General features: G+C 41.8%; 1 protein-coding gene across 2 annotated transcripts in view; it reads left to right on the forward strand.

Annotated features, from left to right (window-relative positions):
* Positions 1–23540, forward strand: part of htr4 (5-hydroxytryptamine receptor 4) — a 189614-nt gene that overhangs the window by 141614 nt on the left and 24460 nt on the right. The window contains exon 7 of one of the 2 annotated variants that reach the window (XM_072396321.1): positions 14008–14086. The exons of the other annotated variant lie outside the window; for it this stretch is intronic. Coding sequence (XP_072252422.1) covers positions 14008–14071 — 64 coding nt within the window. The 3' untranslated portion in view covers positions 14072–14086. Of the gene's footprint in view, positions 1–14007; positions 14087–23540 lie in introns of those variants that run through there. 2 annotated transcript variants of the gene reach the window in all.

The following is a 23540-nucleotide window of genomic DNA, read 5'->3' on the forward strand; positions in this document are numbered from 1 at the left end:
GTCTCCTAACTGGTTTCCTAACTGGTCTCCTAACTGGTTTCCTAACTGGTCTCCTAAATGGTCTCCTAACTGGTTTCCTAACTGCTCTCCTAACTGGTTTCCTAACTGGTCTCCTAACTGGTCTCCTAAATGGTCTCCTAACTGGTCTCCTAAATGGTCTCCTAACTGGTTTCCTAACTGCTCTCCTAACTGGTTTCCTAACTGGTCTCCTAACTGGTCTCCTAAATGGTCTCCTAACTGGTTTCCTAACTGGTCTCCTAACTGGTTTCCTAACTGGTCTCCTAAATGGTCTCCTAACTGGTCTCCTAACTGGTCTCCTAACTGGTTTCCTAACTGGTCTCCTAACTGGTTTCCTAACTGGTCTCCTAAATGGTCTCCTAACTGGTTTCCTAACTGCTCTCCTAACTGGTTTCCTAACTGGTCTCCTAACTGGTCTCCTAAATGGTCTCCTAACTGGTTTCCTAACTGGTCTCCTAACTGGTTTCCTAACTGGTCTCCTAACTGGTCTCCTAACTGGTTTCCTAACTGGTCTCCTAAATGGTCTCCTAACTGCTCTCCTAACTGGTTTCCTAACTGGTCTCCTAACTGGTCTCCTAACTGGTTTCCTAACTGGTCTCCTAACTGGTTTCCTAACTGGTCTCCTAACTGCTCTCCTAACTGGTCTCCTAACTGGTTTCCTAACTGGTCTCCTAACTGGTTTCCTAACTGGTTTCCTAACTGGTCTCCTAACTGGTTTCCTAACTGGTCTCCAGCCTGTGAAACCTCTGCAGATGGTCCAGAACGCGGCGGTGCGTCTGGTCTTGGATCAGCCTAAAAGAACACGTCCCCCCTCTGTTCATTGAGCTCCTCTGGCTGCCCTTAGCCGCCTGCATCAGATCCAAGTCCCTGATGTTAGCTACAAAGAGCTTAATGGAACGGCTCCATCTACTTGAATGCTCTTGCAAAGGCTTCTGTCCCAACTGGGTCCCTCCGTTGGTCCCAGGATTGTCGTCTAGCAGCTCCTACACCACGCCTAAGACAATCCAAACTCTGTTCATGTGTCGTCCCACGATGGTGGAATGACCTACCGAGCGCTACCAGAACAGGGGCGTCCCTGTCTATCTTCAAGAAGCTCCTGAAAACCCAGCTCTTCAGAGAGCATCTCCTATCCCAGCACTTACCTTGTACTTCCCTCCCCCCTCTATCACTGCACTTCATCTTTCTGCTCTTCCTTCTATGCCTGCACCCTATCTCTACTCTGTCCCCTCTGACAGAGTCGGACTCCTGGGTTCCTTCTATGGAGCTTATTGTTATCTTTTTATAAAGCTGTTATATCTTCATTTGTAAGTCGCTTTGGATAAAAGCCTCTGATAAATACAGAAACAGAAACATCTTGACCTCATCCTTTTCAGGGGAGGCCTCGCTTGCTTGCATTAATGCAGACATAGAGAGTGTAATGGTTGCCCTATTCATCATCTTAGTTTAAATTAGATTATTCCTGAAGCCTTTGAAATGACATATTATTAGTTTTTGAGCAATAGCAAACAGAAGATGGGATAAGAAGAAAAGTTAGAATCAGAACTGGAAGCAGTTAGTAAAGCTGGTCCAGTTTTAATGAGATGAAACACAATCCACAGAAGTAATTCTTTATCAGAGCTACAAATCTAATGGTTGCTCTTCGGCTGATGAGTTTGCTCCTATCCAAGCACCATAATATTCCCAGTTTGATATCAACAAGCCCCACTTTTTACTCCTGTGTTTCTGTCTCGATCTTCAGCTCCTTGTCTGTCAGCCTGAGCTTTAGGGCAGATGATCCCTGAAATGCTAAATACATAAACAGAAACAGCTTAGCCGTCATTGCTGTATCTGACAAAGCTTTCCAACAACGTATGCTAGGTGTTTTCAACAAAAGAAACCCACACCTGGAACATCTGTGTGTGTGTTGGTTTCTCAGCTGGAGAAACTATTCAGCTACTTGGTGTATAGATCATACTCTCTGGCAAGCACATTCATTACACCTCCCACTGTCTGGACCAGTCTAGACTTCAGAGGTTTGTTGCTATTCGCTGGAAGCCATCCATTAAGTTTTGGTGTCCCATGAGGGTCTGAATCTGACAAGTGGGCCATTCAAGATTTACAAGCCACAAGATTCTGCTCACATCAGTATGTAGACCACAGTGGCATCCTGAGGTTTGGGCACTGGTCAGTGTGTCTGTAGCTCAGAAAAACAAAGCTCTTAAAAGACGACCTGACTTTGAAAAGGCCCAAAATTAAAGAGGGGACATCGATATTTTGGGATCGCTGCACGGTCAGTGCTTAATAAAACCACGTTTGGCAAGTATCGCAGCTGGAAACCACTTCAGTGTAGCAAAGATTGTTGATGTTTGGTGGAGTTTTAATCGTTCTCCCTGGAAAACACATGGAACTCTGTGAGAATCTTGGCACGTCTGCTGTTTTGAGGTCAATCTACAAAGTTTCAGGGGATTTTCAGGCGTATTTCGGCTCATTATTAAAGCCACAGGTGGGGGGATGTCTGTCTGTATGGCAACATTTTGGCAAACCTCCGTCTCACACCTTGTTGTTACAGTCGATGGATGTAAACTGGCTTTACTTACCTTTCTAATAGTCATATTTATGTGACTGGCATGAAGTGATAATGACTGTTTAAAAGGTTCAAAGGTTGAAGCTCATTGTTTCTCATTTTGAATAATGACAGCATGCTTTGTGCTTTGAATGGAGAGACTTTCAGTGGCTATGAACAAGTAAATCAACACATAAACAGGAGTTAAACCGGCCAGCGGTGCTTTAAGTGTTGGAAAGCAGCCATACAGCCAGGATGAAGCTTTCCAAAGTGACGGTTCACTCTGAGAACATCAGTTACAAAACCTCAAGGTTGTCCTTAAATTACCTGATGAGGAATTTCACAAAGGAAAAGGGATGAAGGCAACAAATCTTTACTTTTTTAAACGATATTAACACACCATGTACAGCTTTCTAGGTAACACAATGAGCTGAAAATGGGCTTTTAATCATTCTTAACACTTTATGTCTAACAGTTGCAGTGTGTGCTTCATGTCAGCTGAGCTCAAACAGAAAAATACAGGTTAGAGACTGATGATTACTGCTAATTTCAAACAGAGTCTTAATTAGAGTGGCAGACCCCACTATCTATGTCCTCACAGCAGAAGGCTTCCTACTGTGATGAATGACTTCCAAGTTACTGCGTCCTGAGACTTTTGTGTCATCAAAGAATACTTCTAGGCTCTTTAAAGTGTTAAAGGGGAACTCCGATGTTTTTAAACCTTATTTCTGGCATGAAATACGTTCATCTGCTCACCGAGAACAGTTTGGTGAAAGTCGGCGTCCTTCGGAAGATATTTAGATAACTGGAGATCCATATAACGGAGTGAACGGGGCTTAGAGGATGCAGCCTCTAAATAAGGCATTATCTGTCTTTATTTCACCAATACTTTAAGAAGAATGAATGAATGAACGTGTGCTATAGCTCTGTTAGCTCATAGCTGCTGTTATGTGGCTACTTGCAGCTATAGGAGAGCTAACAGAGGGATTTCTACACAGGCACTCTACTGGGACCACTTCATCCACACGCCCCCCTGCAGCACAGCTTATTCACTCCGTGCTCTGTGACAGTCGGCTAACTTCACACAGAGTTAGCTGCTGATAGTTTTGTGCAACATGGCAGGATATTTATCAGATTCTGACCACGTGGTCGACAACTTTGAGTAAGATGGACGTTCTTACCGGAGTGCTATAGCTCTGTTAGCTCATAGCTGCTGTGTTGTTGTTATTGGCGGCTATCGGGGGGCTTATAGAGGCTTTCTACACACTCATCGACGTCATCGATGAGGTCATCAATGCCCCCCTGCAGCTCAGTTTATTCACTCCGGTAAGAACGTCCATCTTACTCAAAGTCCTCGTTCACGTTGTCAAAATCTGATAAATATCCTGCCATGTTGCACAAAACTATCAGCAGCAAACTCTGTGTGAAGTTAGCCGACTGTCACAGAGCACGGAGTGAATAAACTGTGCTGCAGGGGGGCGTGTGGATGAAGTGGTCCCAGTAGAGTGCCTGTGTAGAAATCCCTCCGTTAGCTCTCCTATAGCTGCAAGTAGCCACATAACAGCAGCTATGAGCTAACAGAGCTATAGCACACGTTCATTCATTCATTCTTCTTAAAGTATTGGTGAAATAAAGACAGATAATGCCTTATTTAGAGGCTGCATCCTCTAAGCCCCGTTCACTCCGTTATATGGATCTCCAGTTATCTAAATATCTTCAGAAGGACGCCGACTTTCACCAAACTGTTCTCAGTGAGCAGATGAACGTATTTCATGCCAGAAATAAGGTTTAAAAATACCGGCGTTCCCCTTTAAGTAAAATGGTCAAAGTCCTGTTCGAAAAACACTACTTTATAGTCAAATCATATGCAGAAAAATGCCCCTCGATTTTAAAACAGCTAAAAACTGCTAATTTTCTGTCAGTTCATGAACTGATTGATGATTTATCACAGATTCTCTCAATGATAAGAAATAATATCTGATAAGAGTTTGAAACTACGTCAGCGTGGAAATCTGCAGGAGATATTTCCAGTAACGTATGTGAGCAGACATCCAATGTACTGCATATAAGTGTAAAATGTCCTGTGACTACACTCGCTGGTTAAGCTGATATCACACAGGTTAAAGACTGAGTGCAACCTCCAGGGTGGATCCTCTGTACTTCACAAGAATCAATTCTGTTGTCACCAGTGTGAGGATCAATGCAGACAAGAGACACGCTAATCCGACTCGTCTGTTTGTATTGAACGCTGCAGCTGCCTTGCTGGTGGTTAACGCTTTCACCTCACTCCCTGTGTGGAGTTTGCATGTTCTCTGCAGGTGTGGGTCTCCCCCCACCACCAAAAACATGTATGTTTGGCGAGTTGGGGACTCTGAAGTGACCCCAGGAGCGAGTGTGAGTGTGTGAATCCTTTAGTTTAAAGGACAGTAAACCAAACAGCGGCGAAGACCTTTCTGATAAATCATTTGTGTGTTGTACAAAGCTGACAAAAGCTATTTAATCTTTAAGATATTGGTCATTTTTATTGACTAATACAGAGCAGAATGTTAGATGTAAGTTGTGTCTCCGCATTTAGAAAGAGGAAGGAGTCTAAAAGAGGTTTGAATGTTGAATGTTTGTGACAGCGCTGCTGATCAATGAAAGCATTGATCGTTGTGTCGTGAGATCACTTTGTAGAACTTGTAGTTCAACATTTCCAGTCCATCTTTGAAAAAGAGTCATAATGTCTTCTGCTTAAAGGGGAACTCTGGTATTTTTAAACCTTATTTCTGGCATGAAATACGTTCATCTGCTCACTGAGAACAGTTTGGTGAAAGTCGGCGTCCTTCGGAAGATATTTAGATAACTGGAGATCCATATAACGGAGTGAACGGGGCTTAGAGGATGCAGCCTCTAAATAAGGCATTATCTGTCTTTATTTCACCAATACTTTAAGAAGAATGAATGAATGAACGTGTGCTATAGCTCTGTTAGCTCATAGCTCTGTTAGCTCATAGCTCTGTGTTGTTGTTATTGGCGGCTATCGGGGGGCTTATAGAGGGCTTTCTGCTGGGATGACATCATCGACGCCCCCCTGCAGCACAGCTCATTCCCTCCGGTAAGAACGTCCATCTTACTCAAAGTCGTCGTTCACGTCGTCAAAATCTGATAAATATCCTGCCATGTTGCACAAAACTATCAGCAGCAAACTCTGTGTGAAGTTAGCCGACTGTCACAGAGCACGGAGTGAATAAACTGTGCTGCAGGGGGGCGTGTGGATGAAGTGGTCCCAGTAGAGTGCCTGTGTAGAAATCCCTCCGTTAGCTCTCCTATAGCTGCAAGTAGCCACATAACAGCAGCTATGAGCTAACAGAGCTATAGCACACGTTCATTCATTCATTCTTCTTAAAGTATTGGTGAAATAAAGACAGATAATGCCTTATTTAGAGGCTGCATCCTCTAAGCCCCGTTCACTCCGTTATATGGATCTCCAGTTATCTAAATATCTTCCGAAGGACGCCGACTTTCACCAAACTGTTCTCGGTGAGTAGATGAACGTATTTCATGCCAGAAATAAGGTTTAAAAACACCGGAGTTCCCCTTTAAGGCTGGTTTTATTGTGGTGACGGATATAAACTCTTCTCTGATTCATGCATTTCAGTGAGAGAAAACCAAAGGGAACCTATAACACAAGGACTTTTCATTCAACTGGAAAGACAACAGTTCTTTTGCTTGAAAGTTCAAGGCTGCGTTTAATTTTCTTTTCTTAAGTGAAATTTATTCTCTTGCAAATTCTTAATATGTTTTATAGTCCTCACACTCTGATTTCTCACAGATCTTTTAGCTTTTTAAATGATTTCAAGTGATGACACTATTCCATCTGCTGTGAAATACAGGCTGTCAGGTGGCTGTTATTTCTTCCCTGAGGGGTTTTATAGATAGGACCCTGTTTTATATAACCTTAAACCACAGTCCATTACATCAAGGCCGCTGAGCCTGTCAGAGTCAGAGCTTTTAAAATGCCAGGGTATGTCAGTGCAGCCCAAGATTGGTTCTGATGTTGCTCAGAAGCGAGGCCACAAGGTGACTTTAAACATGTCTGACTCACACAGTGCGTTAAAGCCAGGTCCTCGCTGTGTTCTGTCGTCACTGAGAGGAAGCGCCTGCTGAAAAATCCTCCTCCTTCAACAGGTCAGACATCCTCTGACAGGATCATTCGATTGATCCTGAAAGTGACGCACATGTGAGGTGAGCTACCTGCATGTAACACGCTCGTTTGTTCCCGTTTGAGAACATTATGACTCATCTGCAGTTTGAATTGTGTGATGAGTCCTTTTCTGTACTCTTTAAAGTTAATTACATGCATCTTAAGTAAGGAAAAATGACGCCTTGAGCAGAGCTATTTATACTAAGATTAACCAAATGTTATTGTGATGAATAATATTTATGATCATTTTAAATGTACATCCTGTCTCCATAGTTACCGAACAGTGCTGCCTTGTGCTTATTGGATGGCAAAACGTTAAGATACGTTAAGATCTAAGATTCCAAGTGGCTTCTTACCAGATATCATCCATCCTTCACCCTCTCAGAGACACATAATCTGAGAGATTAAAGAAAGAGAACAAATTCCTGCAAATACAAAGGATAGAAGAGCAGAACCACGGCTCTGTGGAGCTGCCTTTGGTTGGGTTGGAGAGCTGCTATCCCTCTTATAAATCAGATTTCTGTCTTCGGGGAAAGGAAACTGAGCATGAAGAGCAGCTGTTTGGTGAATACACAGTTTGATTGTGATGAATCAGCCTCTTCAGCCGGCCAGGAGAGAGTATGACACATAATACCAATATTCTCTAAGGCATATTAACACCCTCCATTATGCACACTCACACTCATGGTAACTGTGTGCCTGGTGAGTGTTTATAGTCTCATTGGAGTCATTTATCTAAAACCTGTCAGTGCCAAGAGAACAAACTGTATCAAGAAGCAATTCTGCTCCACCAGGGGCGAGGAGAGAAAAAGAAAAGTTGAAATTAAGGATGTAGAAGAGAAAAATGCGAAAAAAAGAGAAGGAGAGGATAGCAATGATCAGGAGAGAAAAGGAAGAAAACCTGAGATAAAAAAAGACAAGATATTAAAGTGAAGAGGAGAGCAGCTGAGAGATAAAACAGGGTCATGACTGCAAGTGAAGAGATTAAAAGGAAGAAGGAACAAATGAAAAGAGGGGTTCGGGTGGAAATGATGGGTGAGAGGAGCAGATTATACTTGTCGGAGTCAGCAGATAGAGAGGAAAAGGAAGAGATGAGATAGAGAAGAGAAAAATAACTGCGAAATGGAGACAGAAATGTTATGAACAAGAAGCTGAAGAATATAACTCATCCAAATAGAGAGACAGGAAATGAGATGGAGAGCATAAAACATGCGGAATATCAGCAAATGTCCAATACAAATGTTTGAATTGGATTTCTCCAGCTCCCATTCTATCGATGACAAGTGGCGTGATTTATGTCATGCTTTAAAGCCCTGATTTAATGAGTAGTTTCCATCATTTGTGACATGCCAAGGCACCATTTGTGAGCTCACACCACCTGCAGCGAGCTGCAGTGGACTCAGCAGGAAGGAATGCGACCGGGTTTTACTGTGTTGATCCACAGTAAAACCCAGAGGAGGTTAAACACATCGCGGGAAAGTAGCTTCAGCTGAGCCCACGACCATTTCAGGACTCTAAATTAATTCACGAGCATATGAAATGTAGTCTGAGAGCAGCTGTTAGTCACTTATTGTGTGTTATTTCAGGGCTGTGACACTAAGAAATCAGTTTATTTTATTAAAAACCTAACTGTTAGCAGAGAAGGACGCAGTTACGGCGCCATGTTGGCGTCACGGTTTGTTTGTGCAGTGACCAGCGTGGCGAGCATAATCAGCACTTAAGTGTCCCACTATCTAGTCTCCCTTGTTTCCTTCTGCTAAAGCTTATAGAATAATGATGTTTTGGCCCCTGCGGCGGCGACAGCTGTGCTTTTATGTTACCCATCTGTCTGTCTTATTGTTTTTGCTGTTTCGCTTCAGCATGAGTGAGTTTCTACAAATTTGGGACAGATTTTAGGTCGTTTTCACAGCAACTCATGAGGATATTGATGATATGATGGTGACAAAGCTCAGAGATAACTTCCAGTCTGTGGGTGATAACAGAGCAGACTCAGACGCTCTTTGACTCTAATTATCTACTTGAACACGGCTCCTCCGCCCCTCTGAGAGGAGTCCTATTTAAAATCGTTCTTTGCTGAACCTAGTTGTGAAACGGGGCTACAGCAACGAACTCTTGCATAAGACGGAGGTCCTAAAAGCTGTGTGCAGCACAGCTGTCAGACTGATGGAAAAGGAAAGCGTCGTCTGTCCTGATCTCCTGGAGGAGAACAGAGTTAAAGTGGAGTCAGCTTATTGTTAGCATGGCCCAAAGCTTGCTCTATAACTGATAATAAGCATCTTATGTGGGTTCAGGATGTGTCAGGATGCTGTGACTTTACAACTAAACATACGGAGAAGTCTCAACTTTAAGATAAATATGCCTCTGAGGCTCTGAGTCTAATTGGGATCAATTAACCATGGAAACCAGCTCACATGAATACATTATTTCTTCCTATAAAACAGTTTATTTCCTTATTGGACAAACGGAATTGATTGATGCAGCTGAGCTCATCTTCAGCCTTCAATCAAAAGCTTCTTCAGCTAAAGAAAGACGTCTCAGAAGGTTTTATGTTAAGGAAGGAACTTATTTTCTGATTCGACTTATTTGATCGCAGCTGCACGTTAAAAGCCTCAGAAAAACGTTCTGCATCTAATGTTTTGGCTTTGATTATTAAACCAATAAATCAAGGCCTGGAGGGAAATTTAAGGCCCTGTCAGCCTTGAACATTACAAATCAAAATGAGATGAATGATTTTCCCTTTAAAGAAAGAGGCTGAAGTTAGTACAACATCATATTTCTGCTAATTAAACCTTTAGATTTGCATGGAATGTAATTAAAGGCAAAAATGTGAGCCAGCAGGGTGTAATTATGTCTGTTTTCAGTCAAACAGATGAGTTTCAGACTATTTACCGAAGGTTTATTACAGATTTAATGAAGTGAAATTAAACTCTTTAAAGTTGAACTTCTTATACTTTCTGAATAGTTTATTTTGAAGTGGATTTTAAAGTTGATAAACATGTCTTTGGTGAAAAGTTAGCGATCAGAACAGAGAACATCCCAGAATGGACTGAACATACAGTGGTGACAGATGTTTCTCGTGTTTCAATGAACACCCAAAGTTTTCTTTGTAAATAATCAGCAGTAAAGACCTTGATTCCTGGAATATTCTCCATGTTTTTGCATTTGTGTTCGTGACCAACTTGAAGAATTCGGTGCCAAAACAAGCTCAAAAGTGAAGAAGAAGAGGGAGAAGGTTTGTCTGGAGGATGTTGTGCTGAAAAACTAAGGCTGGCCTGTGCAGAAATCTGCATGAACTGAAGGGAGAGCTTGCTCCTGTACGGTGTGAATTAAAAACGCTGCTGAGACTTGTGTGGGTGCAGCGCACCGTGAGGAACTCCCCGAGGAGGAAGATGAAGCCGCCTGATTGGACGTGTTGAAGTTTCGCTGTTATCTCTCCTGAAGCCGAACGTCAGAAGGTTTTCAGAGATGTAAAAATGTTATCGCAGGCTGCAGATTGGACTTTCCCTGGCAGCACAAATGGTAGATTCTCTTTGTTATTCACTGCGTTGCCTCCAGCTGGGAATAATAACTTTGGCTGGAAATATACGGCAGGCACTCAGCCTCCTGCCGATCTGCATGCAGGAGCAGAGTCGTGATAAAGAGTCTGACTCAGACACACAAAGATAAATATTCATACAGAGATACCAGAGATACCTGTATGCATCATATAGACACACACATGTGTGTGTTATTCTGTCTGTTCCAAGACTAATTTAAGAAGTTTCGACTGAACAACTAAAGCCAAAACATACAAATACTGGCTTTAACACACTTTAGGAGTGTTTCCTGTATAATGGGACTACTTTACCTGCTTGTGTAATCATCATAGAGCACATATGTCAAAGTCCGGTCCTCGAGGGCCGCTGTCCTGCAGGTTTTAGATGTTTCAGATTAAATGGATCTCTTTGAAAGATTGTTAAGTTCTGCACAAGTCTGCTAATGATGCATTGATCTGATTCAGGTGCGTTGAAGCAGGGAAGCAGCTAAAACCTGCCGGACAGCGGCCCTCGAGGGCCGGAGTTTGACATCCCTGTCATAGAGCCTCAGGAGCAGCCGTGCAAACTTAACCTGTGACCTAGAATGTGTTTTTTCTATTGATTTATCAATCGTGTTGTTATGACATCATCAGTAGCTCGGTGGGAGCTGCATCCAGTAGAGAACTGAGAAAGTAATACATTTTCTTAGTGTTTCTAAGGCTGTGAAAGGGTAAAGAACAGAGTCAGTTAGCCTCAAAGTCAGTGTAGAGATGGTTTCTTTCCATGTCTTCTTCCATCTTCCAGCTGCATGTTATTCCTCTGCATAAAATGCATGTATTTGACAGCTTATTTCCAAATACAGAATGTGTTGTGTCTGTTTAATGCACCTGAAGCCGTGCAAACTTAACCTGTGACCTAGAATGTGTTTTTTCTATTGATTTATCAATCGTGTTGTTATGACATCATCAGTAGCTCGGTGGGAGCTGCATCCGGTAGAGTAAAATTGGACGTTTTCTTAGTTTTTCTAAGGCTGTGAAAGGGTAAAGAACAGAGTCAGTTAGCCTCAAAGTCAGTGTAGGGATGGTTTCTTTCCATGTCTTCCTCCATCTTCCAGCTGCATGTTATTCCTCTGCATAAAATGCATGTATTTGACAGCTTATTTCCAAATACTTTCAGCATGTGTTGTGTCTGTTTAATGCACCTGAAGCAGTACCACATCCACAGTCCCTGCTCCTTAGTGCAGACACTCCTGCAGGATAAAAAGAGACCAAAGCAGGTGTTGTTTGTCTGCAGGAAGAGGAAAAGTTGGAATGAGTCTGCTTGGTTTCTGCTGTGTGTTTTAAATCTATATTTGAGTCTGTGCATTTGTTTGTGTTCGTCAGGACTTCGCCGTCTTGCAGATATAAACAGAATCAAACAAAAGAATGCTTACGTGAACAGGAAGTGTTGCCTTCAGGCACCGCTCTGATGCAGTCGGCTCCATTTCACCACAAGCTCACAACAAATAACTGCAGCCAACATGCCACACATGCAAGTATGCAAGGTCAATTTCATATCAGAAATGTTGTTTATTCAGGCTTAAAGTGAATCTCTGGGACTAAACCACAGCTGAATCTGAGCCGATACAGACCCAAAGAAGCATTTGCAACTGGTGCATTTTTGTAATTAGAGCTGTCTTTTGGATACAGACACAAATCCAGAATATTTTTATTGGTATTCGGTCAAAAACAGAGCTCAGAAAGCACGACTCCACCCAAACCAGCGCTTTATGTTTGGGCAGAATAGAGGAAAAAGGCACAGACTGAAGAAATGTGGGGTAAATTCAGCCAGCAGCTGATAAAGTGACTGATTATAGGTTTTGCATTGCCATAGCGTTGCCGTAGCAGCCAGTGTCACATGACTGTGAGCTACAGTATTATGATGCATAAGGGTCACTGGGAATGGAGGATCTTGCTGAGATGTAATATAAATGTAATATATCCTTAGCTTAGGCTGCGAGACAATATTGTCTTCAGTAAAAATGTAGTAATGCAGCTAAAAGAGAGAAGAAATCGAGCTGTTTCATTTGATTTCATGCATTTAATTGTACATTGAACATAGATGGGATTTATCATTTAGCTGTTTTACCTGCGCCCAAGAAAGGAGGACCAGAGATGCATTATGGGAAAGGAATGATTTGAGCTTTTCTGAGCTTTTCTGAGCTTTGATTTGCAGGTTTGTCAGTATTCTGGTTCCTTTTCATGCCTGGGATGTCTACATTCTTGCCTCACGCCCCCATCTGAAGCAGAAAGATTTGGCTGGAGCTCATTAAATGTGCAGGAAAGTTTTGAAATGTTCACCGAGCCACTGGCTGAGTGTTTTTGGTTGGGCGTCTGTGTGTGTTTTGAAGGGTGTGGGAACAAAGATAAAAACAAAGTGTGATAAAAGAAGGCGGCCGATGGGCTGACTGATGAAACGCAGAGCGCTCTGTCAGGCTTCGTATTGCTCTTTTACTTTTTAAATAACTCCGTTAAAGAAATAAGCAACTGCTAAGTTAACTTGGGACCCTTCCAAGTCTGTTAGTTATTGTCTATGCTGGTTTGTAGCTTTGCAGCATCGTTAGTCATTTAGGAGTTTATTCATTAATATAGGAACAAATCTTATATTTTTATATATTTTATATATTTATATCTATCCATCTTGTCAATGTGAAATGTAACACTATCTATCTATCTTTTTCCTTCCTTCCTTCCTTCCTTCCTTCCTTCCTTCCTTCCTTCCTTCCTTCCTTCCTTCCTTCCTTCCTTCCTTCCTTCCTTCCTTCCTTCCTTCCTTCCTTCCTTCCTTCCTTCCTTCCTTCCTTCCTTCCTTCCTTCCTTCCTTCCTTCCTTCCTTCCTTCCTTCCTTCGTTCCTTCCTTCCTTCGTTCCTTCCTTCCTTCCTTCCTTCCTTCCTTCCTTCCTTCCTTCCTTCCTTCCTTCCTTCCTTCCTTCCTTCCTTCCTTCCTTCCTTCCTTCCTTCCTTCCTTCCTTCCTTCCTCCCGGCCTAAAAATGCTTTAAATTCTGATTAACTTCTGCTTTTATTCTTCTTTCTTTCTTTCTTTCTTTCTTTCTTTCTTTCTTTCTTTCTTTCTTTCTTTCTTTCTTTCTTTCTTTCTTTCTTTCTTTCTTTCTTTCTTTCTTTCTTTCTTTCTTTCTTTCTTTCTTTCTTTCTTTCTTTCTTTCTTTCTTTCTCTCTTTCTTTCTCTCTTTCTTTCTCTCTTCTCTCTCTTTCTTTCTCTCTTTCTTTCTCTCTTTCTTTCTCTCTTTCTCTCTTTCTTTCTCTCTTTCTTTCTCTCTTTCTCTCTTTCTTTCTCTCTTTCTCTCTCTCTTTCTTTCTCTCTTTCTTTCTTTCTAATGCAGATTTCATCTCAGATAAACAACATAATCAGAAGTCTTGTCTCGCCTGCTGTCTGATGGGTTGTCTGGGAGGAAACTAACCTTGTTTTTCCTTTCTTCCTCCCTCCCTCCCTCCCTTCCTCCTGCTCACTGTCTTCCATTCCTCCTTCTTTTTCTTTTACTTTCACACTTCTTTACTTCTGCTGTTGCATCCTCTATATTTCCATCACCCACGTTGCTTTCTTTTTATTTTATTCCATCACAACTTCCTTTTTTCCATATTGTTTCTCATCATTTTTCTTTCCTCTCCATCACTGACTTTCACTTCACTTCATGATCTATTCTCCTTTTTTGGTCCTCCCTCCTCTTTTTTCCTCCCTTTCTCTCCAGTGGCTGCTCCTCTGCCTCCAAGCTGCTGCTCTGGTTCTGCAACACCAGGCCAGTGCCTGTGTAGCTGCTGTATTTCTAGGGCGTCTCAAGGCTCTGTCAAGTGAGTCTGCTGCCTCACACTTACACAAAAAGGACGGTGTCACTGGTGCTGTGTAACAAACCTTTACTCTTGTTTTTAACACGGTTTCACAACCTCTGCACAGAGTTAACGATAATAATTAAATCTCATTTGGGTGGAAACTGTTGAGGTAATGGAGGCTGATCTTTAGGGAGCTGTAGAAATGTATGTTTGTTTTCTTCGGGTTAAATCTGTGTGCAGCAGTGGGGAAGAGCTTATATTCGGCAAACTGCCTGAAAAGTAATGTGAAATGCTAACAGCAGCATGAATTACATTTCAGGGATATGCATGGTTTCTATGTTTCAGGGCATGCAAGTGTCTGATGTGATTAAGCAGCTACTGAGGGGTGTTTTCACTGCAAACCTTGAACAGATATTGGCAGAAATTCTCAGTTTTCTGTATTCAGCCTTAGTAGCAGATACCGTTTGTGTCATGGTATGCCAAGGTCAGTGTGGAGTAAGACTGGAGCAGAGGATCGACAGCTTAAGGAGACTTTTTACCCGACCCAAGGATGATGGAAGTTTTTTAGAAGCTGCAGCTCAACTGATGCAGACTTTTGTCAAAGATGGACGCAGACATGCATCTTTCTGCGGTAAAAGAGGATGAATATTTGTCTTTTTTTTGTTTGCTTTCAAGCCAACTTTATTTAAAAAGCAGTTTAAAAACAGCGACAACTGACCAAAGTACTGACCAAAGCATTTAAAACACAAACGTTACACAGAAGACACATAAAAGACGATCATCTTCTGCACCAGCAGGAGACGAGATGAGACAGGGAGGACTGGGAGTTATGCATGAACTGCAGTTTTAAATTGTGCCAGAGAGCCCAGGTCTACAGAGGAGGAGCCACTGGAAAACACAGGACAAAAAAGCACAACTTCTGTCTTTTTATCATTAAAATGAAGAAAGTTAAGAGCCATCCAAGCTCCTACTTCTTCAAGACACTAACAGTGGCTGTATGCAGTAGGAGTCTCTGCTTTCAGGGTCAAATAAACCAGACTGTCATCAGCATAAAAATGAAAAACACATTCCTGCTTCCTGAAAACAGGGATTTTAAGCTTCCTCGCGTCTAATGGCTGTTTCATCCAGCCTGGTTTTTAAGAGATTTGTCAAAGATGGACGCAGACATGCATCTTTCTGCGGTAAAAGAGGATGAATATTTGTCTTTTTTTGTTTGCTTTCAAGCCAACTTTATTTAAAAAGCAGTTTAAAAACAGCGACAACTGACCAAAGTACTGACCAAAGCATTTAAAACACAAACGTTACACAGAAGACACATAAAAGACGATAATCTTCTGCACCAGGAGGAGACGAGATGAGACAGGGAGGACTGGGAGTTATGCATGAACTGCAGTTTTAAAGCCCAGGTCTACAGAGGAGGAGCCACTGGAAAACACAGGACAAAAAAGCACAACCTCTGTCTTTTTAGCATTAAAATGAAGAAAGTTAAGAGCCATCCAAGCTCCTACTTCTTCAAGACACTAACAGTGGCTGTATGCAGTAGGAGTCTCTGCTTTCAGGGTCAAATAAACCAGACTGTCATCAGCATAAAAATGAAAAACACATTCCTGCTTCCTGAAAACGGGGATTTTAAGCTTCCTCACGTCTAATGGCTGTTTCATCCAGCCTGGTTTTTAAGAGATTTGTCAAAGATGGACGCAGACATGCATCTTTCTGCGGTAAAAGAGGATGAATATTTGTCTTTTTATGTTTGCTTTCAAGCCAACTTTATTTAAAAAGCAGTTTAAAAACAGCGACAACTGACCAAAGTACTGACCAAAGCATTTAAAACACAAACGTTACACAGAAGACACATAAAAGACGATCATCTTCTGCACCAGCAGGAGACGAGATGAGACAGGGAGGACTGGGAGTTATGCATGAACTGCAGTTTTAAACTGTGCCAGAGAGCCCAGGTCTACAGAGGAGGAGCCACTGGAAAACACAGGACAAAAAAGCACAACTTCTGTCTTTTTAGCATTAAAATGAAGAAAGTTAAGAGCCATCCAAGCTCCTACTTCTTCAAGACACTAACAGTGGCTGTATGCAGTAGGAGTCTCTGCTTTCAGGGTCAAATAAACCAGACTGTCATCAGCATAAAAATGAAAAACACAAAAAAACGGGGATTTTAAGCTTCCTCGTGTCTAATGGCTGTTTCATCCAGCCTGGTTTTTAAGAGATTTGTCAAAGATGGACACAGACATGCATCTTTCTGCGGTAAAAGAGGATGAATATTTGTCTTTTTATGTTTGCTTTCAAGCCAACTTTATTTAAAAAGCAGTTTAAAAACAGCGACAACTGACCAAAGTACTGACCAAAGCATTTAAAACACAAACGTTACACAGAAGACACATAAAAGACGATAATCTTCTGCACCAGGAGGAGACGAGATGAGACAGGGAGGACTGGGAGTTATGCATGAACTGCAGTTTTAAACTGTGCCAGAGAGCCCAGGTCTACAGAGGAGGAGCCACTGGAAAACACAGGACAAAAAAGCACAACCTCTGTCTTTTTATCATTAAAATGAAGAAAGTTAAGAGCCATCCAAGCTCCTACTTCTTCAAGACACTAACAGTGGCTGTATGCAGTAGGAGTCTCTGCTTTCAGGGTCAAATAAACCAGACTGTCGTCAGCATAAAAATGAAAAACACATTCCTGCTTCCTGAAAATGGGGATTTTAAGCTTCCTCGCGTCTAATGGCTGTTTCATCCAGCCTGGTTTTTAACGGAGCCACAGCTTTTAAAACAGTCTGGCAGGTGGAAAGTAGCCAAGAACGAAGCTGATCTGTATCATGACATTTAGTCTCAGACATGCTGAGCCTCACCTGCTGCAGGTCAGCTGCACTTACCGGAGCTCCAGGGTACTGTATGATGTTCATCGATGGATCTCCTGGATATCCCTTTGGTCCTGGGATCAGTGACAATCAGTTTTTTTCTACATTTATTTTAGATATAATCCAACTTTGGCTGTATATTGATGACATAATAAGACAAATGATATCATAAGATGAGGCACTGATGGATGAGGCTGTATGGAAAGTTAGTCATTTGCACTCATAGATACTAAACCGGCTGCATTTTCATGCGTTCTCAACTAAAGTTGGTGTGTTTTTGCACGTCTTCAGCAGCCCTCAGTGTGTCTTTTTCTTTTTTTTTTAAATGCACTAAACTCCGGAGGATTTTTGACAACTAAATAAAAATGATTGTGGTGTTTTTTTAACTTTTATCGCCCACATATACTGGCTTTTGCTATTGGAATAATATCTACTGAGACTTATATCTCTGTTCATGGTCATTGGATATGATACATTAGTAGTTGCCATTTAATTTGTGAGTAATAGTTTTCTGGGAATAGGCGAACTAGGTGGTCGCCTGGGGCACCATCTGCTGGAGGGGCGCAAAAATTTAATTCTCAAAGTGGAAAAATATAAATAAATTGAAGATACGGATAATTCATTTCAACCCATCCTTCAAATTTCATGACAATTTTTCTTTTAAATAACTAATAAAAAGAACAGAAAAGCTCAATATGAAAAATCTATTTGCTGACGTGCCCTGAACCTGACGTGGGGGAGGGGCAGCTTCTTCAATTAATTAATTAAAAGAAGTTGTATTAACCTTTATTTATACAGGTAAAATCTCACTGAGAAGAGGAGGAGGAGGAGATACAGTGTACCAGACAGCAAAGGAGGGGTTAATGGCACAAATTTGAAGAGTTTTAAGATGTTACCAGGAGATAGAATATCAGGCGTATGGTCTGAAAACGCAGCGTCACAGATCCTCATGGTGAAAACAGACAAATCAAAAGATAAAACAAGGTCCAATGTGTCCGAGGTCAATTTAAAAGTCCTGAACCGAAGCAAAAATGAACCGAACATCTTGACAGTTTCCAACCACAAAGCCTGAATTCAGTTTTGTTGTAGACTGCGGCGCCATTTTCAGAGCTATAAGTGTAAAAGTTGTCATAGCTCTTTTAATGGTACTGCGGTATGCATTCAAATAAGCAGCCATCTGAAGTCCAGGTCTCCGATAAGACGTCCAATCAGCAAGGGGCTCGAAAACCTCTGCTGCAGGGATGCTCTTATATGGTTACTTAGATTCAATTCAATTCAATTCAACTTTATTTATATAGCGCCAGATTACAACAATTGTCATCTCAAGGCACTTAACTAATAAAGTCCAATTCAAGCCAATTGGAATTCAATTCATTGTAATCATAATCCAATTAATTCATATGGAGCCAATTCAAAAATAATATCCGAGCTAAGGAAACCAACAGATTGCACCGAAATGTGTCTTCAGTCCAATCTCCCGTCCTGAGCCTGAGGGACTGTGGAAAGGAACGACTCCCTTTAACAGGAAGAAACCTCTGGCAGAACCAGAACCAGGAAGAAACCTCTGGCAGAACCAGAACCAGGAAGAAACCTCTGGCAGAACCAGACTCAGGAGGAAACCTCTGGCAGAACCAGACCCAGGAAGAAACCTCTGGCAGAACCAGACCCAGGAAGAAACCTCTGGCAGAACCAGAACCAGGAAGAAACCTCTGGCAGAACCAGGAAGAAACCTCTGGCAGAACCAGAACCAGGAAGAAACCTCTGGCAGAACCAGGAAGAAACCTCTGGCAGAACCAGAACCAGGAAGGGTGTCCATCCGCCTCGACCAGCTGGGGTTTGAGAAGACAGAAAAGAGGGAAAAGAGGGGGGAAAAACACCATAACACCATTCAAAGGATACCTGCTGGAACAGGGAAACACAAGTTAATAACCACAATAATGTCACAGGGACAGAAAATCATTTGAGAAATTAAACAGGGGGAAAAGAGAGGAAAGTGAGGAAAGGTGTGACAGATGAGGTCCCCCAGCAGTCTAAGCCTATAGCAGCTTAACTATGGGATGTTTCAGGCTCACCTGAGCCATCCCTAAATATAAGCTTTATCGAAAAGAAAAGTTTTAAGCCTAATCTTGAAAGTGGAAAGGGTGTCTGCTTCCCGGACATTTACTGGCAGCTTATTCCACAAGAGAGGGGCCTGATAACTGAAGGCTCTGCCTCCCATTCTGCTTTTAGGGGCCTGATAACTGAAGGCTCTGCCTCCCATTCTGCTTTTAGGGGCCTGATAACTGAAGGCTCTGCCTCCCATTCTGCTTTTAGGGGTCTGATAACTGAAGGCTCTGCCTCCCATTCTGCTTTTAGGGGCCTGATAACTGAAGGCTCTGCCTCCCATTCTGCTTTTAGGGGCCTGATAACTGAAGGCTCTGCCTCCCATTCTGCTTTTAGGGGCCTGATAACTGAAGGCTCTGCCTCCCATTCTGCTTTTAGGGGCCTGATAACTGAAGGCTCTGCCTCCCATTCTGCTTTTAGGGGCCTGATAACTGAAGGCTCTGCCTCCCATTCTGCTTTTAGAAACTCTGGGAACAACAAGTAAACCTGCAGTTTGGGAGCGAAGTGCTCTGTTAGGAAAATATCTTACAATTAAATCTTTAAGATGTGATGGAGCTCGGTCATTAAGAGCTTTATATGTGAGGAGAAGAATCTTAAATTCTATTCTGAATTTAACAGGGAGCCAATGAAGAGACTTAGATGTCTTCATTGTAGTTGTTGTGGATGAATAAACCCTAAAGGAAAGACTGCAACTATTACTCCGAGTTATACCTGAGCGGAGGAGAGTTTTTCTGTGCTCGCAGCCTCTAAATGTGATCTTTATGGATCTTTGGGCTCATCCAAATGCCAGACGGTACGTGCTTGCATGGCATCTTTTCCTCGAGTTTCTCACTTCTATGCCGAACCTTCTTAATATTCAGAAGAAAAACAGAAGATGACCTTTGGCAGGGGTTAGCGCTCTTGTCTCTGGACCTGTCACAGGATGCAGTGACTCGGGCTTCTTGTGTTGCAGATGTCAGCTGTCTCTGCTGAGATCAGTGACAATCAGTTATTTCTACATTTATTTTAGATATAATCCAACTTTGGCTGTATATTGATGACATAATAAGACAAATGATATCATAAGATGAGGCACTGATGGTCATTTGCACTCATAGATACTAACCCGGCTGCATTTTCATGGGTTCTCAACTAAAGTTGGTGTGTTTTTGCACGTCTTCAGCAGCCCTCAGTGTGTCTTTTTCTTTTTTTTTTAAAAGCACTAAACTCCGGAGGATTTTTGACAACTAAATAAAAATGATTGTGGTGTTTTTTAACTTTTATCGCCCACATAAACTGGCTTTTGCTATTGGAATAATATCTACTGAGACTTATATCTCCGTTCATGGTCATTGGATATGATACATTAGTAGTTGCCATTTAATTTGTGAGTAATAGTTTTCTTTAATGTCTGTAATTTAGCTTTTATTTTCTCGGTTTAGTTCAGGATTTTGGCCTCTGGTCTGCTGTTCCACCTCTTCTCTCCACCACCACCGAACCCTAACACAAACCCTTTATGCATCAGACTAAAAACACACATAAATATGTCACTTAATTGAATTTTGGACAAACACACAGAGATTTAATTCCACCCTTGATTTTGTAATTGGATCTAAACTGGCCTCAGTGTGCTTCACAGATAACTTCCTGGTTTTGACCCAGAAATAACAGAAGAAACACAGAAATTACCCAGAAATAGAAGAAAAATAACCATCAATGAACACAAGGGATCAAGCACTAAATAAAGGTATAGAGCTGCTTAGCTGCCCTGATAACCACTTCATATAGTTTGACTTTACCAACAGCTAAATTCTCCTCATGTAGCCCATATTTGGGCAAAAATAGTAGCATTTAAACTCATTAAACATATCCCAGCTCCCACCGATCTACACCTGCAAGCGAGGATCACACTAAAGCGTGTAAAAGACCCAGCAGTCCTTTAATTATTGAATGAAGGAAACCATGTGGATGAAAAATGGTGAAATAAACTTCACATAAAGTCAGGTTTTCAGTAGAGTTTTAGCTCAGTTAGAAGTTCTTTATGTGTTTAGATTAAATAAAGAGCTTCAAGCTTCATATATTATAAAAAAAAACCTGCTAAATTCACAGTAGAGCAAATTCTGACACTAATCAGAGACTCTAAAAATACCTCCACAGGGTTCAACAGAGCCAACAGCACTTTGAGGCTCACAACATCCCAAACCTACTGCCGGCGTAAACACACTGGATTCAGCTTAGTCCCTGAAATCGCTGCATTCTGAGAGCGAAAAAGTAGTTCCAGTCAGTTTCTCTGGAGTAATATTCATCAGACTGAGGAGTAGAGATGCAGCTTGTTTATATGTGTCAAAACTGAACCTATAAAGATAAAAAGGGAGGAATAAATGCTGCTGAATATGGGACTATATCAGGTCAGCATTTAGTTTTCAGTAGAGTTTTAGCTCAGTTAGAAGTTCTTTATGTGTTTAGATTAAATAAAGAGCTTCAAGCTTCATATATTATTAAAAAAAACTGCTAAATTCACAGTAGAGCAAATTCTGACACTAATCAGAGACTCTAAAAGTACCTCCACAGGGTTCAACAGAGCCAACAGCACTTTGAGGCTCACAACATCCCAAACCTACTGCCGGCGTAAACACACTGGATTCAGCTTAGTCCCTGAAATCGCTGCATTCTGAGAGCGAAAAAGTAGTTCCAGTCAGTTTTTCTGGAGTAATATTCATCAGACTGAGGAGTAGAGATGCAGCTTGTTTATATGTGTCGAAACTGAACCTATAAAGATAAAAAGAGAGGAATAAATGCTGCTGAATATGGGACTATATCAGGTCAGCATTTAGTTTTCAGTAGAGTTTTAGCTCAGTTAGAAGTTCTTTATGTGTTTAGATTAAATAAAGAGCTTCAAGCTTCATATATTATTATAAAAAAAAACTGCTAAATTCACAGTAGAGCAAATTCTGACACTAATCAGAGACTCTAAAAATACCTCCACAGGGTTCAACAGAGCCAACAGCACTTTGAGGCTCACAACATCCCAAACCTACTGCCGGCGTAAACACACTGGATTCAGCTTAGTCCCTGAAATCGCTGCATTCTGAGAGCGAAAAAGTAGTTCCAGTCAGTTTCTCTGGAGTAATATTCATCAGACTGAGGAGTAGAGATGCAGCTTGTTTATACGTGTCAAAACTACACCTATAAAGATAAAAAGAGAGGAATAAATGCTGCTGAATATGGGACTATATCAGGTCAGCATTTAGTTTTCAGTAGAGTTTTAGCTCAGTTAGAAGTTCTTTATGTGTTTAGATTAAATAAAGAGCTTCAAGCTTCATATATTATTAAAAAAAACTGCTAAATTCACAGTAGAGCAAATTCTGACACTAATCAGAGACTCTAAAATTACCTCCACAGGGTTCAACAGAGCCAACAGCACTTTGAGGCTCACAACATCCCAAACCTACTGCCGGCGTAAACACACTGGATTCAGCTTAGTCCCTGAAATCGCTGCATTCTGAGAGCGAAAAAGTAGTTCCAGTCAGTTTTTCTGGAGTAATATTCATCAGACTGAGGAGTAGAGATGCAGCTTGTTTATATGTGTCAAAACTGAACCTATAAAGATAAAAAGAGAGGAATAAATGCTGCTGAATATGGGACTATATCAGCACTCTGTAGGGAATCTTTGAGCATAATAACGATCATGAAAAAGAGTGAGAAATGAAAAAATCCTGACCTCAGTTTCCTTTAAAGCTTTCCTGAAACTCAGAGGAGCCAGAATGCAGAGCAATGGGAAGGTGGACAGCTTATACCAAACTGCAGCTTGGTTTTTGTCTGTGTCAGCACTTTGCAACAATACCAGCTTCCTTTCCATAGAGCTACTGGTGGGGGGGGGGGGACACTGTTGACCTCCATTAACAGGCTTTTCACTGTGAAACTGCCAAGTGGATTAATGGCCCCAAAAGCTGTGGCCAAGCTGCACGAAGCTCCGCTGCAGTTGTTATTCCAGCTGTAGACTGACCTTCCCCATCAAACCCAGAACTCATTACTGAAGTTCACCTCACCCTTAAATCCACTTGTATCGTTGTCATTTTGTAGTTGCAGTGAAACCGGCGGCAGGAACACAATCTGAGCGCATGCACTGATCAGCAGGAGCGCCGTCCTCAGTCTGTAACCACATTAAACAGGTCAGGAGGGATTTTCACTTCCTAATTGAATCGACTCGCTGTGTGGGCCGCTGCCTCGCTGGCTTCACCTTTATGTCAGCACAACTGTGTGTGTTTGTTCCTCTGTCTGTCTCGGTCTCTGTCACACAACTCTGTCAGCTCTGCCGAGATGAAAGACGATGATTACCGTCAACAACGTGGCTGCGTCTGGCTCACATCTGTGCGCACACACACTGTAAAGTTGGCCCATGTGGGGCCGCCACATGTGGTTGTTAGCATCCATCACCTTATTTCAACTATACATCTGTTTTCCCACTGTATGAAACTGTGGATGTGTATTCAGACGTAA

This window comes from Leuresthes tenuis, unplaced genomic scaffold (assembly GCF_036924035.1).
Source record: "Leuresthes tenuis unplaced genomic scaffold, fLeuTen1.0.hap1 SCAF_11, whole genome shotgun sequence".
NCBI lineage: Eukaryota > Metazoa > Chordata > Actinopteri > Atheriniformes > Atherinopsidae > Leuresthes > Leuresthes tenuis.